This window comes from Oncorhynchus mykiss, chromosome 9 (genome assembly GCF_057628025.1).
Source record: "Oncorhynchus mykiss isolate SJ-2025 chromosome 9, ASM5762802v1, whole genome shotgun sequence".
NCBI classification, from domain to species: Eukaryota; Metazoa; Chordata; class Actinopteri; order Salmoniformes; family Salmonidae; genus Oncorhynchus; species Oncorhynchus mykiss.
Window position 1 is genome coordinate 38,772,778 of NC_143030.1, and position 16,029 is coordinate 38,788,806.

Below are 16,029 nucleotides of genomic sequence, written 5' to 3' on the forward strand. Positions count from 1 at the left end.
TACATGGCAGACCAATCCTAACTCATCTCTTGGCATGTGCAGCACATCCATTATCTCAGCCAATAATGGCTAGCGGGAAGGTTACGGTCTTTTTCCATGGCTAAATCAACTAGGCTCATAATGTATTTTTTTAAAATTCATATTTACAGATGGCATACACATTAATGATTAAGGCATATGAAAGTTCACATGTTCCAGAAGGCATTTCTGCCCAAAAAATGTTTTTTTTTTTTTTTTTATATATTTTTTTTTTTTACCTTTATTTAACCAGGCAAGTCAGTTAAGAACAAATTCTTATTTTCAATGACGGCCTGGGAACAGCCTGTTCAGGGGCAGAACGACAGATTTGTACCTTGTCAGCTCGGGGGTTTGAACTCACAACCTTCCGGTTACTAGTCCAACGCTCTAACCACTAGGCTACCCTGCCGCCCCCATATTGAAATGCCTCTCCTGTGAAGTAGTTTCCTGAAACTAGTCACATATTTAAATTCCATGGTACTATCCAGTACAACACTGACATATTTAAATGCTTAAATGACAAACTATTTCTCATGTTTTTGCTTGTTGTGACTGCATTTTCTTTTTGTCACAATTCATGCTTTCTCAGTTACAATTGACAATTATTTTCCAAAACTCTGTGGTTTAAGACTGTCAAAATTCAAATGTTATATAGTTTCCTCATTGCTCCTTTGCCTTTTCAATGTGTTAGACCTGTCAATCAAACACGGTTGGCGGTGTTTTGGTAATGTGAGGCGGAAGAGGTTGCCTGGGCATGCTAGCAATACCAAATATTATAGATACCGTATACTGACAAGATACAGTGCCTTGCGAAAGTATTCGGCCCCCTTGAACTTTGCGACCTTTTGCCAGATTTCAGGCTTCAAACATAAAGATATAAAACTGTATTTTTTTGTGAAGAATCAACAACAAGTGGGACACAATCATGAAGTGGAACGACATTTATTGGATATTTCAAACTTTTTTAACAAATCAAAAACTGAAAAAGTGGGCGTGCAAAATTTATCAGCCCCCTTAAGTTAATACTTCGCAAGGCACTGTACATGTCTTTCCACCCTAACAATGGGAGTCGTTGCCCACAAAGCGGCATGGCGGGCTGTCTAGCTCCCGCCTATCCTTTCTTTGGATTGGTGGATACAGCTCATTATTGTAATCCTTTTTTGAATATCCGATGAGGGATGTTGACAACCGCCCGCAACCGCCTATATTCAGTGGAGAGAAGCTATGGTACTAGCCTCATGCCATGAATATGCATAGCCATCTAGAGACAACTCCGATTTAACATGTTTTTTCTCAAAGTTGCCGGGATGTCATGTGTCCTACTTATATCAGTAGACTCGTATCAACATAATCATTACGAAACTTCTATTCGATCAAATAAACCTCATGCAGCAAATAATCCATACATTTTTTTGTTAACCAAATTCGACACCCCCTCATTGACCTCCATAGAAAAACTCCTTGCTTGTTGGGCGAAACAATGAAAAAATGCCACATGCTGGAGGGAGTATGGAAAAGCATTGTCAATTGCCAATTGATGTAATTTGTCACAATTCATGCTATCACAACAAGCAAATGAAATGACAAACGTGAGAAATTATTTGTCATTTAAGCATTTACATTTGATTTTTAAATGTTTCATTGTTGTACTGGATAGTACAATGTAAAGGAAATATCAAACACTGCGGAATTAATATAGGTGAAACACTGACATTAGGATATCCTGTATGTTATGTTTCCTGGTCAGTAATATTTTCATATCTACAGTTAATGTCTGTGTAGTGTGTGTTTTAACAGTCTTAAAAATATATTCACACTAATAAATCAACGGATTCATATAGCTTCAGCTTTTACAAAATGCTAGCGTAATAATCATCACCATAAAATACATTTAAAGTGTTCCTAAAAGTCTATAAAAATAAAAGTACATTTTCACACTGCACAGTGATTCCTCATCATAGCTAATGAAATAGAGTGCTTGCCACTTGTGCTATTCACAGTATTGAAATACTGGCAGAGAAACAGCCCCCCATAACGCAATAGTATTTTCTATCCACAATGGCAATAACACTCTCATAGCCCCTGCTCCACCCCCAGAAAGGTCCCCAGCATGGCCCGGACTTTACAGACCCCCAGGGAGGCACGCATACCCAACCAGGAGCAGGAGGGAGGGGAGTGGACGTCAGCCCAGAACCGGAGCATCTCGCTGGGGGAGATGTGATGGATGGACACCATGGCCTGGTAGCAGCAGCGCCCGTAAGGCACCACAGGCCCACCAGAGAACAGTGGGCAGTGGGAGGGCAGCATTCCAGCCTCACGGGCACACAGTCCCACAAACACGTCCTCGGGGGGCAGAGGAGTGGACGGAGGCGAGGCAGCGGCCATCAGGGAGATCTTGAGCAAGGCGGAGCGGGACAGGATGTAGGCAGTGCCGCTGCAGTAGTCGGGGAAGACAGAGGCAGGGTACGCCCCTCTAGGGAGGTAGTGCTTACTGCCTGGGTCTCGGTCTGGAGCCACGTTTTGGTGGAGCCGGCCCAGGTACAGGTCCCCGTGCTCGTAGGTGCTGTTCAGGTAGAGCAGAAGGGCTCCAGGGTTGAACAGGACGTCATCGTCCACCTTGGCCAGGAAGTGGGCCTGGGGGCAGAAGCGTTGGGCCCAGCTCAGCATCGATAGCGTCTTCAGAGTCAGGTTGGAGTAGGACTCCCAGAAACGCCCTTGAATCAGGTCCCCTCTTTCCCAGGACTCATCTATCAGCAGTTTGGCTAGCCCGGGGTCAGAGGCCACCCCGAGCATGAACAAGGTCATGACCCTATGACCCCTGACCTCCACCTCCCCACCCCACGTGTCCCGGATGGCCTGGCGGGCCCTCTGATTGGCTGGGGCGGAGGTCACCATGGTGATGAGGTAGGGCTTGGCATGCTGGCAGACATGAGGGCTGGGCATAAGGAGGTACTCCTCGGGTCTGGTTGGGGGGACACTCTGAGGGGGTATGATCCCCCCCTGTGCCTCTACCATTGTGTTCATATTCATGTATGTGGCCCATGACTCAATGGAGTCAATGAAGAGTAGAGCTAGCAGGGCAGCACTGACTATCAGCAGACAGAGAGCAGGCACCACTCCGAACCGGCCCCCACGCTTCCCAAAGCGGGGCTTAAACACCCACAGCCCCTGCCACACCATGACCTCCCTCCAACCTCCACACTGCAGCGCAAAAACTCACCCCTTCTCTCTCTCTTTATCCTCTGGTCTTCTCTCAGTCCAGCTTTATAACTCTGAATTGTTTGCTTTTCTCATGTTTTACTTCCTCGTTGTCTCTTGCATCTCTTGCTTGAACCTCAGTTGATCTGCTAGCGGATAACTATCCAGGTTGTTGGTGGGTGTTGTGTGATGCTTTCACTCTGCAGACCGGTAAAACTGTGCGTTAAAGAGGCAAATACAAATTGGGGTTAACAGACAGACATTTACCTGGAGCTGTCAATGGCCTTACTTCCCACAACACTCTACATGCATCAAAATGGTGTCGCTATTCTCAGTGCAAATAAAAACGAAAGAGAGTAAGTCTTTCCACCTACCAGTCAAAGGTTTGGACACTCATTCAAGGGTTTTTCTTTATTTTTCACTACTTTCTTTGGAATCATGTAATAACCAACATTTTATTAAACAAATCAAAATATATTTTATATTTGATATTCTTCAAAGTAGCCACACTTTGCCTTGACAGCTTTGCACACTCTTGGAATTCTCTCAACCAGCTTCCTGAGATAGTCACCTGGAATTCATTTCAATTAACAGGTATACCTAGTTAAAAGTTGATTTGTCAACTTTTTTTCTGCATTTGAGCCAATCAGTTGGGTTGTGACAAGGTGGGGGTAGTATAACTCAAATACACACATATATATATATATATATATATATATATATATATATATATATATCCATTGCGCATGTTTCTTGGCCCAAGCAAGTCTCCTCTTATTATTGGTGTCCTTTAGTAGTGGTTTCTTTGCAGCAATTCGACCATGACGGCCCGATTCACGCAGTCTCCTCTGAACAGTTGCTGTTGAGATGTGTCTGCTACTTGAACTCTGTGAAGCATTTATTTGGGCTGCAATTTCTGAGGCTGGTAACTCTAATGAACTTATCCTCAGCAGCAGAGGTAACCCTGGGTCTTCCTTTCCTGTGGCGGTCCTCACGAGACCCAGTTTCATCATAGCGCTTGATGGTTTTTGCGACTGCGTTTGAAGAAACGTTCAAAGTTCTCGACATTTTCCGTATTGACTGACCTTCGTGTCTTAAAGTAATGATGGACTTTGTTTCTCTTTGCTTATTTGAGCTGTTCTTGCCATAATATGGACTTGGTCTTTTACCAAATAGGGCTATCTTCTGTATACCACAGCTACCTTGCCACAACACAAAACTGATTGGCTCAAATGCATTAAGGAGGAAAGAAATTCCACAACTTTACTATTTATATTTTTGCCAACTTTTACTTTACTACATTCCTAAAGAAAATTATGTATTTTTTACTCCGTGCATTTACTTACTCCCTGACACCCAAAAGTACCTGTTACATTTTGCTGGAAAATTGTCCAATTCACACACTTATCATGATCTGGCAGACTAAACACAAATGCTTTGTTTGTAAATTATGTCTGAGTGTTGGAGTGTGCCCCTGGCTATCCAACAACAAGAACAACAAAAGAAAGACAATTGTACCATCTGGTTTGCTTAATATAAGGAATTTGAAATGGTTTATACTTTTACTTTTTATACTTAAGTACATTTTAGCAATTCCATTTACTTTTGATACTTAAGTATATTTAAAAACAAATACTTTTAGACTTTTACTCAAGTAATATTTTACTGGGTGACTTTCCCTTGAGTCCTTTTCTACTAAGGTATATTCACTTTTAGTCATGCATGACAATTGAGTACCTTTTCCACCATTGATATAGATATATATATATAAATACAGTGCCTTGCGAAAGTATTCGGCCCTCTTGAACTTTGCGACCTTTTGACACATTTCAGGCTTCAAACATAAAGATATAAAACTGTATTTTTTTGTGAAGAATCAACAACAAGTGGGACACAATCATGAAGTCGAACGACATTTATTGGATATTTCAAACTTTTTTAACAAATCAAAAACTGAAAAATTGGGCGTGCAAAATTATTCAGCCCCTTTACTTTCAGTGCAGCAAACTCTCTCCAGAAGTTCAGTGAGGATCTCTGAATGATCCAATGTTGACCTAAATGACTAATGATGATAAATACAATCCACCTGTGTGTAATCAAGTCTCCGTATAAATGCACCTGCACTGTGATAGTCTCAGAGGTCCGTCAAAAGCGCAGAGAGCATCATGAAGAACAAGGAACACACCAGGCAGGTCCGAGATACTGTTGTGAAGAAGTTTAAAGCCGGATTTGGATACAAAAAGATTTCCCAAGCTTTAAACATCCCAAGGAGCACTGTGCAAGCGATAATATTGAAATGGAAGGAGTATCAGACCACTGCAAATCTACCAAGACCTGGCCGTCCCTCTAAACTTTCAGCTCACACAAGGAGGAGACTGATCAGAGATGCAGCCAAGAGGCCCATGATCACTCTGGATGAACTGCAGAGATCTACAGCTGATGTGGGAGACTCTGTCCATAGGACAACAATCAGTCGTATATTGCACAAATCTGGCCTTTATGGAAGAGGGGCAAGAAGAAAGCCATTTCTTAAAGATATCCATAAAAAGTGTTGTTTAAAGTTTGCCACAAGCCACCTGGGAGACACACCAAACATGTGGAAGAAGGTGCTCTGGTCAGATGAAACCAAAATTGAACTTTTTGGCAACAATGCAAAACGTTATGTTTGGCGTAAAAGCAACACAGCTGAACACACCATCCCCACTGTCAAACATGGTGGTGGCAGCATCATGGTTTGGGCCTGCTTTTCTTCAGCAGGGACAGGGAAGATGGTTAAAATTGATGGGAAGATGGATGGAGCCAAATACAGGACCATTCTGGAAGAAAACCTGATGGAGTCTGCAAAAGACCTGAGACTGGGACGGAGATTTGTCTTCCAAGAAGACAATGATCCAAAACATAAAGCAAAATCTACAATGGAATGGTTCAAAAATAAACATATCAAGGTGTTAGAATAGCCAAGTCAAAGTCCAGACCTGAATCCAATCGAGAATCTGTGGAAAGAACTGAAAACTGCTGTTCACAAATGCTCTCCATCCAACCTCACTGAGCTCGAGCTGTTTTGCAAGGAGGAATGGGAAAAAATGTCAGTCTCTCGATGTGCAAAACTGATAGAGACATACCCCAAGCGACTTACAGCTGTAATCGCAGCAAAAGGTGGCGCTACAAAGTATTAACTTAAGGGGGCTGAATAATTTTGCACGCCCAATTTTTCAGTTTTTGATTTGTTAAAAAAGTTTGAAATATCCAATAAATGTCGTTCCACTTCATGATTGTGTCCCACTTGTTGTTGATTCTTCACAAAAAAATACAGTTTTATATCTTTATGTTTGAAGCCTGAAATGTGGCAAAAGGTCGCAAAGTTCAAGGGGGCCGAATACTTTCGCAAGGCACTGTATATACACACACACCCACCACACCAACCGAGATATCGTTAAACTCCTCCCTTCCACTTACAGGGAAGGCAATAACACCTGCAGAGAACTTCCCCTCTATAGAAAATGCCGTTTAACAGCACAACATTCCAGGGATTGGCTTGACTAGGCTACAGTTGTGCTGTGCGCGTTTTGGCACTATGAAGGTTATGCTCTCGACATTGACAAGTATTACATTTATTTGACTGCTTCAAATAGGATGCATTAGTGCCTTATGGGCAATTCAGATTCAATTATTTACCAAGGAATGTGGTTGTTTTTTATGATAGTTTTTTGTTTTTCTTTGTGTATTTCCTGTACTTATGTTGCTTGCTCGTGTATTTGTTTGTGATTGAAAATCGAATAATTTTGCTCTGTATTTCTGATCTTTATGTAATATGTTATCTCTTTGAGCTTTTTGAATTGTTGTTTGTTGTAATACAGGCAACAGTTGCAAAATAGACCATAGTGTCAATTTACATTCTCTGCATAAATAAAGGTAAAAAAAATATTGCTTATCATCTTGTATAGCACGTGTCAAACTCATTCCGATGAAGGCCAAGTCTCTGCTTGTTCGCTCGTCCCTTGTACTTGATTAATTAATTAACTGGTTGTCTAGGTCTTAATTGAAAGGGGAAAAAACTAAACCCAGCAGACACTAGGCCCATGGATTGAGTTTGACACCCCGGCTGTATAGCCTAACAATCAAATGCTGATATCATCTGAGCACGCTAATAAATAAAAACGCAATAACATCAAACCTTGAAGACGACAGTGTCAACACATTCTGTCCATGGTTCCGTTTTGGTCCGCAATATTGTACGGTTTCAAATTCATTCCCGCTGAGCAGAAACAATTTGCTTGAATGTTAAATGACGAGACCGAGGCATTGATGCGAGTAACCAGTCTTGTTCGAGTACATCAAACATCCGGGTATCTCAAGCACCCCGGTGAAACACAAGAGTTGCAATAATGAACATTTACCAACAGATGGCATCACTGTGCCATTTTACACCCATAACATCTTCCATTTAATAAAATAGGACAGGAGGTGTCAATTCACTAACAAAACAAACCTAGTAACAATTTCCAACATGAACAGTTCAGTATTTAAAAAAAAAAAAAATTCTCAGGTAACAACACATTTTGATATTCTCTTCACTTTTATCTCTGTCAACAATCCCTGATGGGAAACATACAGATTAAGTATTTTTGGTGGCTGGGACAGACACCCGCAGCGTGAAAAGACAGGGGGCTTGTCTGCGAGGACTGCGGGTTCCCGCACAGGCGTGTCACCTGAATGTCTAAGGGGAGAATTGATGGGCGAGGGAGCAGCCGACCTGTGATCCCCTGGCTCTTCGCCCAGTGCCTCAGGCCCCATGTGACTTGCTGGGGTTCTGTCTTTTGTCATGCGACCCCTTTGGCCATCAGGGTTCTGAGTAGGTGCTGGCTCAGCAATCCGAAGGTCAACCCTGTTACAAAGGTACAGTGATCCATTCACTTCGACCAAGTAGGAGCGTGGTCAAGCTGAGCCTTCGTAGCTGCTTTCATGGCCACTGGTACATTGCGGGGTGCACACTGGACAGGCTGGATTGCTGCGTCCAACTCAAAGTGGACTTCCCTGGGAACTGACTCGACCGGTGCGTTGAAGACATCATGGTACTTGCTTAGGAGTGTCTCCTTGCTCAGGGGCCCAGACTGGACTTTGTCTATAATGTTAAGATCAGCAGGGATGGTGAAGTTAATGAGCCCAAGGCACTCGCATGTAGAACCTGACAGTAATGGCTGTAGACTAGCCTCAACTATTTCAAACTCAAGGGTGTGTTTCTGGCCACGTAAAACACACTCTGTCACAAACAGGCCTAAAGAGGTCATGAACTGGCCTGAATACAGTTTCAGCTTGGTGCTACTCTGTGTGAGTTTGTCTCTGGGCGCGAGCCTCCTTTTGTCTTTAAGGCTCATAAAATTGCATGTGGCCCCTGAATCTAGCTGGCATTGCTGTGGTTTATTATTAAGTAGCAGAGTGACAAACCACTTTTGTCCTTTTGCCCTCACTGCCCCTATGCACTCGCTAGCATGTACATCCTCTGTGCTGTCGTTCCCTTCATCTGTGTTTGTTTCCATGGAGTGCACTTTTATTTGGATTTATTTATTTATTTCACCTTTAATTAACCAAGTAGGCAAGTTGAGAACAAGTTATCATTTACAATTGCGACCTGGCCAAGATAAAGCAAAGCAGTTCGACACATACAACAACACAGAGTTACACATGGAGTAAAACAGACATACAGTCAATAATACAGTATAAACAAGTCTATATACGATGTGAGCAAATGAGGTGAGATAAGGGAGGTAAAGGCAAAAAAAAGGCCATGGTTGCAAAGTAAATACAATATAGCAAGTAAAACACTGGAATGGTAGATTTGCAGTGGAAGAATGTGCAAAGTAGAAATAAAAATAATGGGGTGCAAAGGAGCAAAATAAATAAGTAAAATAAATGAATACAGTAGGGAAAGAGGTAGTTGTTTGGGCTAAATTATAGTTGGGCTAAGTACAGGTGCAGTAATCTGTGAGTTGCTCTGACAGTTGGTGCTTAAAGCTAGTGAGAGAGATAAGTGTTTCCAGTTTCAGAGATTTTTGTAGTTCGTTCCAGTCATTGGCAGCAGAGAACTGGAAGGAGAGGCGGCCAAAGAAAGAATATGGTTTTGGGGGTGACCAGAGAGATATTGTCACGCCCTGGCCTTAGTTATCTGTGTTTTCTTTATTATTTTGGTTAGGACAGGGTGTGACATGGGTGATTTATTGTGTTTCGTCTTGTCTAGGGGTTTATTAGATTTATGGGGTTGTGTTCAGTGTAGTTGTCTAGGGAAGTCTATGGTTGGCTAGAGTGGTTCTCAATCAGAGGCAGGTGTTTATCGTTGTCTCTGATTGGGAACCATATTTAGGCGGCCATATTCTTTGGGTATTTTGTGGGTGGTTGTCTCCTGTGTCAGTGTTTGTGCCACACGGGACTGTTTTCGGGTTTTCACGGTTCTTGTTTTGTATTCTGTTCATGTATAGTTTCTCTAATTAAAGAACCATGAACTTTAACCACGCTGCATTTTGGTCCTCCGATCCTTCCCAGGAAGAAAACCGTTACAGATATACCTGCTGGAGCGCGTGCTACAGGTGGGTCATGCTATGGTGACCAGTGAGCTGAGATAAGGGGGGACTTTACCTAGCAGGGTCTTGTAGATGACATGGAGCCAGTGGGTTTGGTGACGAGTATGAAGCGAGGGCCAGCCAACGATGGTGGGTAGTATATGGGGCTTTGGTGACAAAATGGATTGCACTGTGATAGACTGCATCCAATTTGTTGAGTAGGTTATTGGAGGCTATTTTGTAAAAGACATTGCCGAAGTCGAGGATTGGTTTGGATGGTCATTTTTACAAGGGTATGTTTGGCAGCATGAGTGAAGGATGCTTTGTTGTGAAATAGGAAGCCAATTCTAGATTTAACTTTGTATTGGAGATGTTTGATGTGGGTCTGGAAGGAGAGTTTATAGTCTAACCAGACACCTAGGTATTTGTAGTTGTCCACGTATTCTAAGTTCGAGCCGTCCAGAGTAGTGATGTTGGGCAGGTGCAGGCAGCGATCGGTTGAAGGGCATGCATTTAGTTTGACTTGTATTTAAGAGCAATTGGGGGCCACGGAAGGAGAGTTGTATGGCATTGAAGCTTGCCTGGAGGGTTGTTAACAATGTCCAAAGAATGGCCAGAAGTATTAGCTTCCTTGTGAAGTGATTAGCTGTACCACAGGATTTGCATATTTTTCCATAGGCTGGGCAGTGTTTTCCTCGTCCATGAGAAATGCCACACTATCGGCATGTATTGGGGTTGTCTACTGCAGAGTTGGCTGTAGTATTAGCTGTAGCAAAGGGGAATTTCTTTACTGGCTGCCTGAATGTAGCATTGACATTGTCCATATATTGCCTTTCTTATGGGCCCTACTACTTTTTAGTACTAATTAAAAAAACCTACTCATTCTAGAGTTTATTTTTACTATTTTATACATTGTAGAATAATAGCGAAGACATCAAAACTATGACATTTTTTATTTAACCAAGCAAGTCAGTTAAGAACAAATTCTTATTTACAATGATGGCCTACCCTGGCCTAACCCTAACCCAGAGCCAATTATGCGCCACCCTATGGGTCTCCCATTCACGGCCGGTTGTGATACATCCTGGAATCAAACCAGTGTCTCTAGTGACGCCTCTAGCACTGAGATGCAGTGCCTTAGACCCCTGCGCCACTCGGGAGGGCTATAACACATATGGAATCATGTAGTAACCAAAAAAGTGTTAAACAAAATATTTTTCAAAAGTAGCCACCCTTTGCCTTGATGACAGGTTTGCACACTCTTGGCATTTTCTCAAACAGCTTCATAAGGTAGTCTCCTGGAATTCATTTCAATTAACAAGTGTACCTTGTTAAATGTTCATTTGTGGAATTTCTTAATGCGTTTGAGCCAATCAATTGTGTTGTGACAAGGTAGGGGTGGTTTACAGAAGATAGCCTTATTTGGTAAAATACAATATTATGGCAGGAACAGCTCAAATAAGCAAAGAGGTCCATCATTATGTTCAGTCAATGAAGAAACTTTCAAAGTTCTTGAAATGTTCCACAAGTGCAGTCGCAAAAACCATAAAGTGCTATGATGAAACTGGCTCTCATGAGGACCACCACAAGAAAGGAAGACCCATAGTTACCTCTGCTGCAGAGGATAGATCATTAGTTACCAGCCTCAAATTGCAGCTCAAATAAATGCTGCACAAAGTTCAAGAAACAGACCCATCTCAACATCAACTGTTCAGAGGAGACTGCGAGAATCAGGCCTTCACTACTAAAAGACACCAATAAGAGATTTGCTTGGGCCAAGAAACCCGAGCAATGGACATTAGACTGGTGGAAATTGTCCTTTGGTCTGAGTCCAAATGTGTGACTTTTGGTTCCAACCGCCGTGTCTGTGAGACGCAGAGTAGGTGAACGGATGATCTCTGCATGTGTGGTTCCCAACGTAAAGCACGGAGAAGGTCGTGTGTTGGTGTGGGATGCTTTGCTGGTGACATTGTCCGTGATTTTTTTTTTCCGAATTCAAGGCACACTGGCTACCACAGCAAGATGCCATCCCATCTGGTTTGCGCTTAGTGGGCCTATCATTTCTTTTTCAACAGGACAATGACCCAACACACCTCCAGGCTGTGTAAGGGCTAGGAGAGTTGGAGTGCTGCATCAGATGACCTGGCCTCCACAATCACATTACCTCAACCCAATTGAGATGGTTTGGAATGAGTTGGACCACAGAGTGAAGGAAAAGCAGCCAACAAGTGCTCTGTGTATGTGGGAACTTCAAGACTGTTAAAGCATTCCAGGTGAAGCTGGTTGAGAGAATTCAAAGTGTGAAAAGCTGTCATCGAGGCAAAGGGTGGCTACTTTGAAGAATCTATAATATATTTTGTTATGTTTAACACTTTTTTTGGTTACTACATGATTCCATGTGTTATTTTATAGTTGAGGTCTTCACTGTTATTCTACAATGTAGAAAATAACAACAAAATTAAGAAAAACCCTTGAATGAGTAGGTGTCAACTTTTGACTGGTACTGTATATGCACAAATGAACTAGGGCCTATAACAAGAACACTTATTAGGCTTTTTACTAAAGCTCGACCGATTAATCGGAATGGACGATTATGTAGGGCCTATTTCAAGTTTTCATAAGAATCGTTAATTGGCATTTTTGGACACCGATCATGGCCGATTACATTGCACTCAACAAGGAGACTGCGTGGCAGGCTGACTACCTGTTACGCAAGTGCAGCAAGGAGCCAAAGTAAGTTACTAGCTAGCATTGAACTTATCTTATAAAAAACTATCAATCTTAAAATAATCACTAGTTAACTACACATGGTTGACGATATTACTAGTTTATCTAGCATGTCCTGCGTTACATATAATCGATGCAGTGCCTGTTAATTTATCATCGAATCACAGCCTACTTCGCCAAACGGGTGATTTGCACCAATGTGTAGCTAACCATAAACATCAATGCCTTTTCTTAAAATCAATACACAAGTATATATTTTTAAACCTGCTGTTACGCACGCCTCTATGAAGAGGGAACGCAACACCCTGCTACAATTAAACTTTCCGTGAAGTGAAAAAAGGTATGGACTGTAGGTGCGAGTAAGGATGACAACAGGCAGAATGTGGTACCGTTTACAAGGACTTTATTCCTTTACACGGTAATATGGGGAAAAGGGGCTGGACGGAACCAAAGCAAAGAAAGTAAATCTCAAAGCCCCCCCTCTCCTTATCTTACCTGCCTACCCACTACTTACCTAATTTGCTTACCCACTACTTACCTGTGCCCTAACCAAAATACAGGGGGTGGTCCGCCCAGGTCTTACCTAGTGTGCCTAGACAGTGAATATACTACGGGTATATGTATGCCCGCGGGCCTCTTGCCTAAGCACTCCCAAGGTGCCTTCCCCTTCCCCCCTGGGAACAAATGAAACAGAATATTAAACAATTCACAAACAAATTAAGAAACAAAGTACATCAAATAAGCTCTATCTGAGCAACAAACTCACAAAACATACCCACTCTCAGCAATGAACTCCCAGCAAAATCAACCACTAGCAAAAAACTCTCTATCACAAACAATCACTCTGCAATGACCTCAGCAAAGTCTCTCTCAGCAATCCCTACCTCCAAAATCTCTCTATGCAATCCCTACCTCCAAAAATCTCTCTCCTGAACAGAACACTGGCTTTTATATAGCTTCAGAATGAATGTATAATTGGAGACAGCTGTGTCTTGACGAGGGGGCGGGGTCAGCTCTCCAATTAGCCCTGGAGTCGACCAATCAGCTGCTTGAGGGATTTCAGGAAGCCATTTCCTGAAATAAAACACATGCAAATACACAAACTACAACACAAACTGGGGAACGTAACACGCCCACCACAAAAATTGCAAACCTAGTTTTGCAATAACAAAAGCCAACGCTTCCCCAGTTTGTAAACCCGTGATAGAGCGTCAGCAACCACATTCGCCGAGCCCTTCACATAAGCTATCTGCAAATATGCAAATACACAAATACACAAACTACAACACAAACTGGGGAACGTAACACCTGCATATTTAGTTAATATTGCCTACTAACATGAATTTCTTTTAACTAGGGAAATTGTGACTTCTCTTGCGTTCTGTGTAAGCGAGTCAGGGTATATGCAGTAGTTTGGGCTGCCTGGCTCGTTGCGAACTGTGTGAAGACCATTTCTTCCTAACAAAGACCGTAATTAATTTGCCAGAACTGTACATAATTATGACATAACATTGAAGGTTGTGCAATGTAACAGGAATATTTAGATTTAGGGATGCCACCCATTAGATACGGAACGGTTACGTATTTCACTGAAAGAATAAATGTTTTTTTTTCGAAATGATAGTTTCCGGATTTGATCATATTAAAACCTGTTTGGGTTAGGGGGCAGCATCTTCACGTTCAGATGAAAAGCGTGCCCAGAGTAAACTGCCTGCTACTCAGGGCCAGTTTCTAATATATGCATAGTATTAGTAGTATTGGATAGAAAACACTCTGAAGTTTCTAAAGCTGTTTGAATGATGTCTGTGACTATAACAGAACTTATATGGCAGGGGAAAACCTGAGAGAAATCCAACCAGGAAGTGGGAAATCTGAAGTTTGTAGTTTTTCAACTCATTCCCTATCAAATCTACAGTGTCTATGGGGTCATATTGCATTTCCTAAGGCTTCCACTAGATGTCAACAGTCTTTAGAACATTGTTTGAGGCTTCTACTGTGAATGAGAGGGGAAAGAGCTGATTGAGTAAGGGCTCTGCCAGAGTGACCTGCGTTCCATTGCATACCTAAAGACAAAGGAATTCTCCGGTTGAAACATTATTGAAGATGTATGATAAAAACATCCTAAAGATTGATTCTATACTTCGTTTGACATGTTTCTACGAACTGTAATATGACTTTTCATCTGAACTTAGTGAGTTTGGATTGTGTACTAAACGTGTGAACAAAAAGGAGGTATTTGGACAAATGATGCACTTTATCTAACAAATCAAACATTTTATTGTGGAACTGGGATTCCTGGGAGTGCATTCTGATGAAGATCATCAAAGGTAAGTGAATATTTATAATGCTATTTCTGACTTCTGTTGACTCCACAACATGGCGGATATCTGTTTGGCTTGTTTTGTTGTCTGAGCGCTGTACTCAGATTATTGCATGGTGTTTTTTTTTAAATCTGACGCTGCAGTTGCATTAAGGAGAAGTATATCTATAATTCTGTGCATAATACTCTTATCAAAGTTTAGTATGAGTATTTCTGTAAATTGGTGTAGCTCTCTGAAAATTTGCCGGATGTTTTCGAGGCACAACATTACTGACCATAAAGAGCCAATGTAAACTGAGATTTTTGGATATAAATATGAACTTAATCAAACAAAACATACGTGTATTGTGTAACATGATGTCACGGCCATCGAAAGAAGCGGACCAAAGTGCAGCGTGCTGAGCGTACATTGTCTTTTATTTTGTAAAATGTCTCCAACAAAACAAGAAATAACAAAAACGACCGTGAAGCTTAGAAGGGCTATAGTGCCCCTAACAAAGACAACTACCCACACTGAAGGAGGGGAAAGGGCTACCCAAGTATGATACCCAATCAGAGACAACGATAGACAGCTGTCCCTGATTGAGAACCATATCGAAACAGAATGCCAACCCAAATCACACGCTGACCAAACCAAAATAGAGACACAAAAAGTCTCTCTCAGGTCAGGGCGTGACACATGAAGTCCTAGGAGTGTCATCTGATGAAGATCATCAAAGGTCAGTGATTCATTTCATCTCTATTTCTGCTTTTTGTGACTCCTCGCTTTGGCTGGAAAATGGCTGTATGTGTTTTGGTGACTAGGCTCTGACCTAACATAATCATATGGTGTGTTTCGTTGTAAAGCATTTTTTAAATTAAGTACGATGGGTAGATTAACAAGAAGCTTTAATTTGGTGTATTGCATTTGTGAACGTTTGAAAGTTAAATATTTCAAATATATATCTGCCTTTCCAGCGGATGTTCCGCTAGTGGAACCCCTAGCCCTAACAAGTTTAAAGGCACTATAGTCTTGCCAGCCTAATCTCGGGAGTTGATAGGCTTGAAGTCATAAACAACGCAATGCTTGAAGCACAGCGAAGAGCTGCTGGCAAATGCAGGAAAGTGCTGTTTGAATGAATGCTTACGAGCCTGCTTCTGCCTTCCACCGCTCTATCAAATCATAGACTTAATTATAATATAATAACACAGGAATACGAGCATTAGGTCATT

The 16,029-nt window shown here is 41.9% G+C and overlaps 2 protein-coding genes across 3 annotated transcripts in view; both read right to left on the reverse strand.

Moving 5' to 3' along the window:
• Nucleotides 1-16,029, reverse strand: part of LOC110531972 (transmembrane and coiled-coil domains protein 1) — a 466,184-nt gene that overhangs the window by 189,628 nt on the left and 260,527 nt on the right. The gene's annotated exons all lie outside the window — the stretch shown is intronic.
• Nucleotides 434-7,564, reverse strand: LOC110531971 (beta-1,3-galactosyltransferase 9-like). Of its 2 annotated transcripts, none has more exons than XM_021615518.3 (2): nucleotides 7,391-7,564; nucleotides 434-3,432 (listed from the first exon to the last, which is right to left on the reverse strand). In XM_021615518.3, the coding sequence occupies exon 2, from the start codon at nucleotides 3,196-3,198 to the stop codon at nucleotides 2,092-2,094; it is 1,107 nt and encodes a 368-aa protein (XP_021471193.1). In that variant the 5' UTR covers nucleotides 3,199-3,432; nucleotides 7,391-7,564; the 3' UTR covers nucleotides 434-2,091. The 2 variants fall into 2 exon arrangements, with proteins under 2 accessions (XP_021471193.1, XP_021471194.1); XM_021615519.3 differs by having other exon boundaries at nucleotides 434-3,416; nucleotides 7,391-7,560.

Coding starts and splice junctions, on each gene's coding strand:
- LOC110531971 (XM_021615518.3), bottom strand. CDS start 3,198: ATGGTGTGGCAGGGGCTGTGGGTGTTTAAGCCCCGCTTTGGGAAGCGT.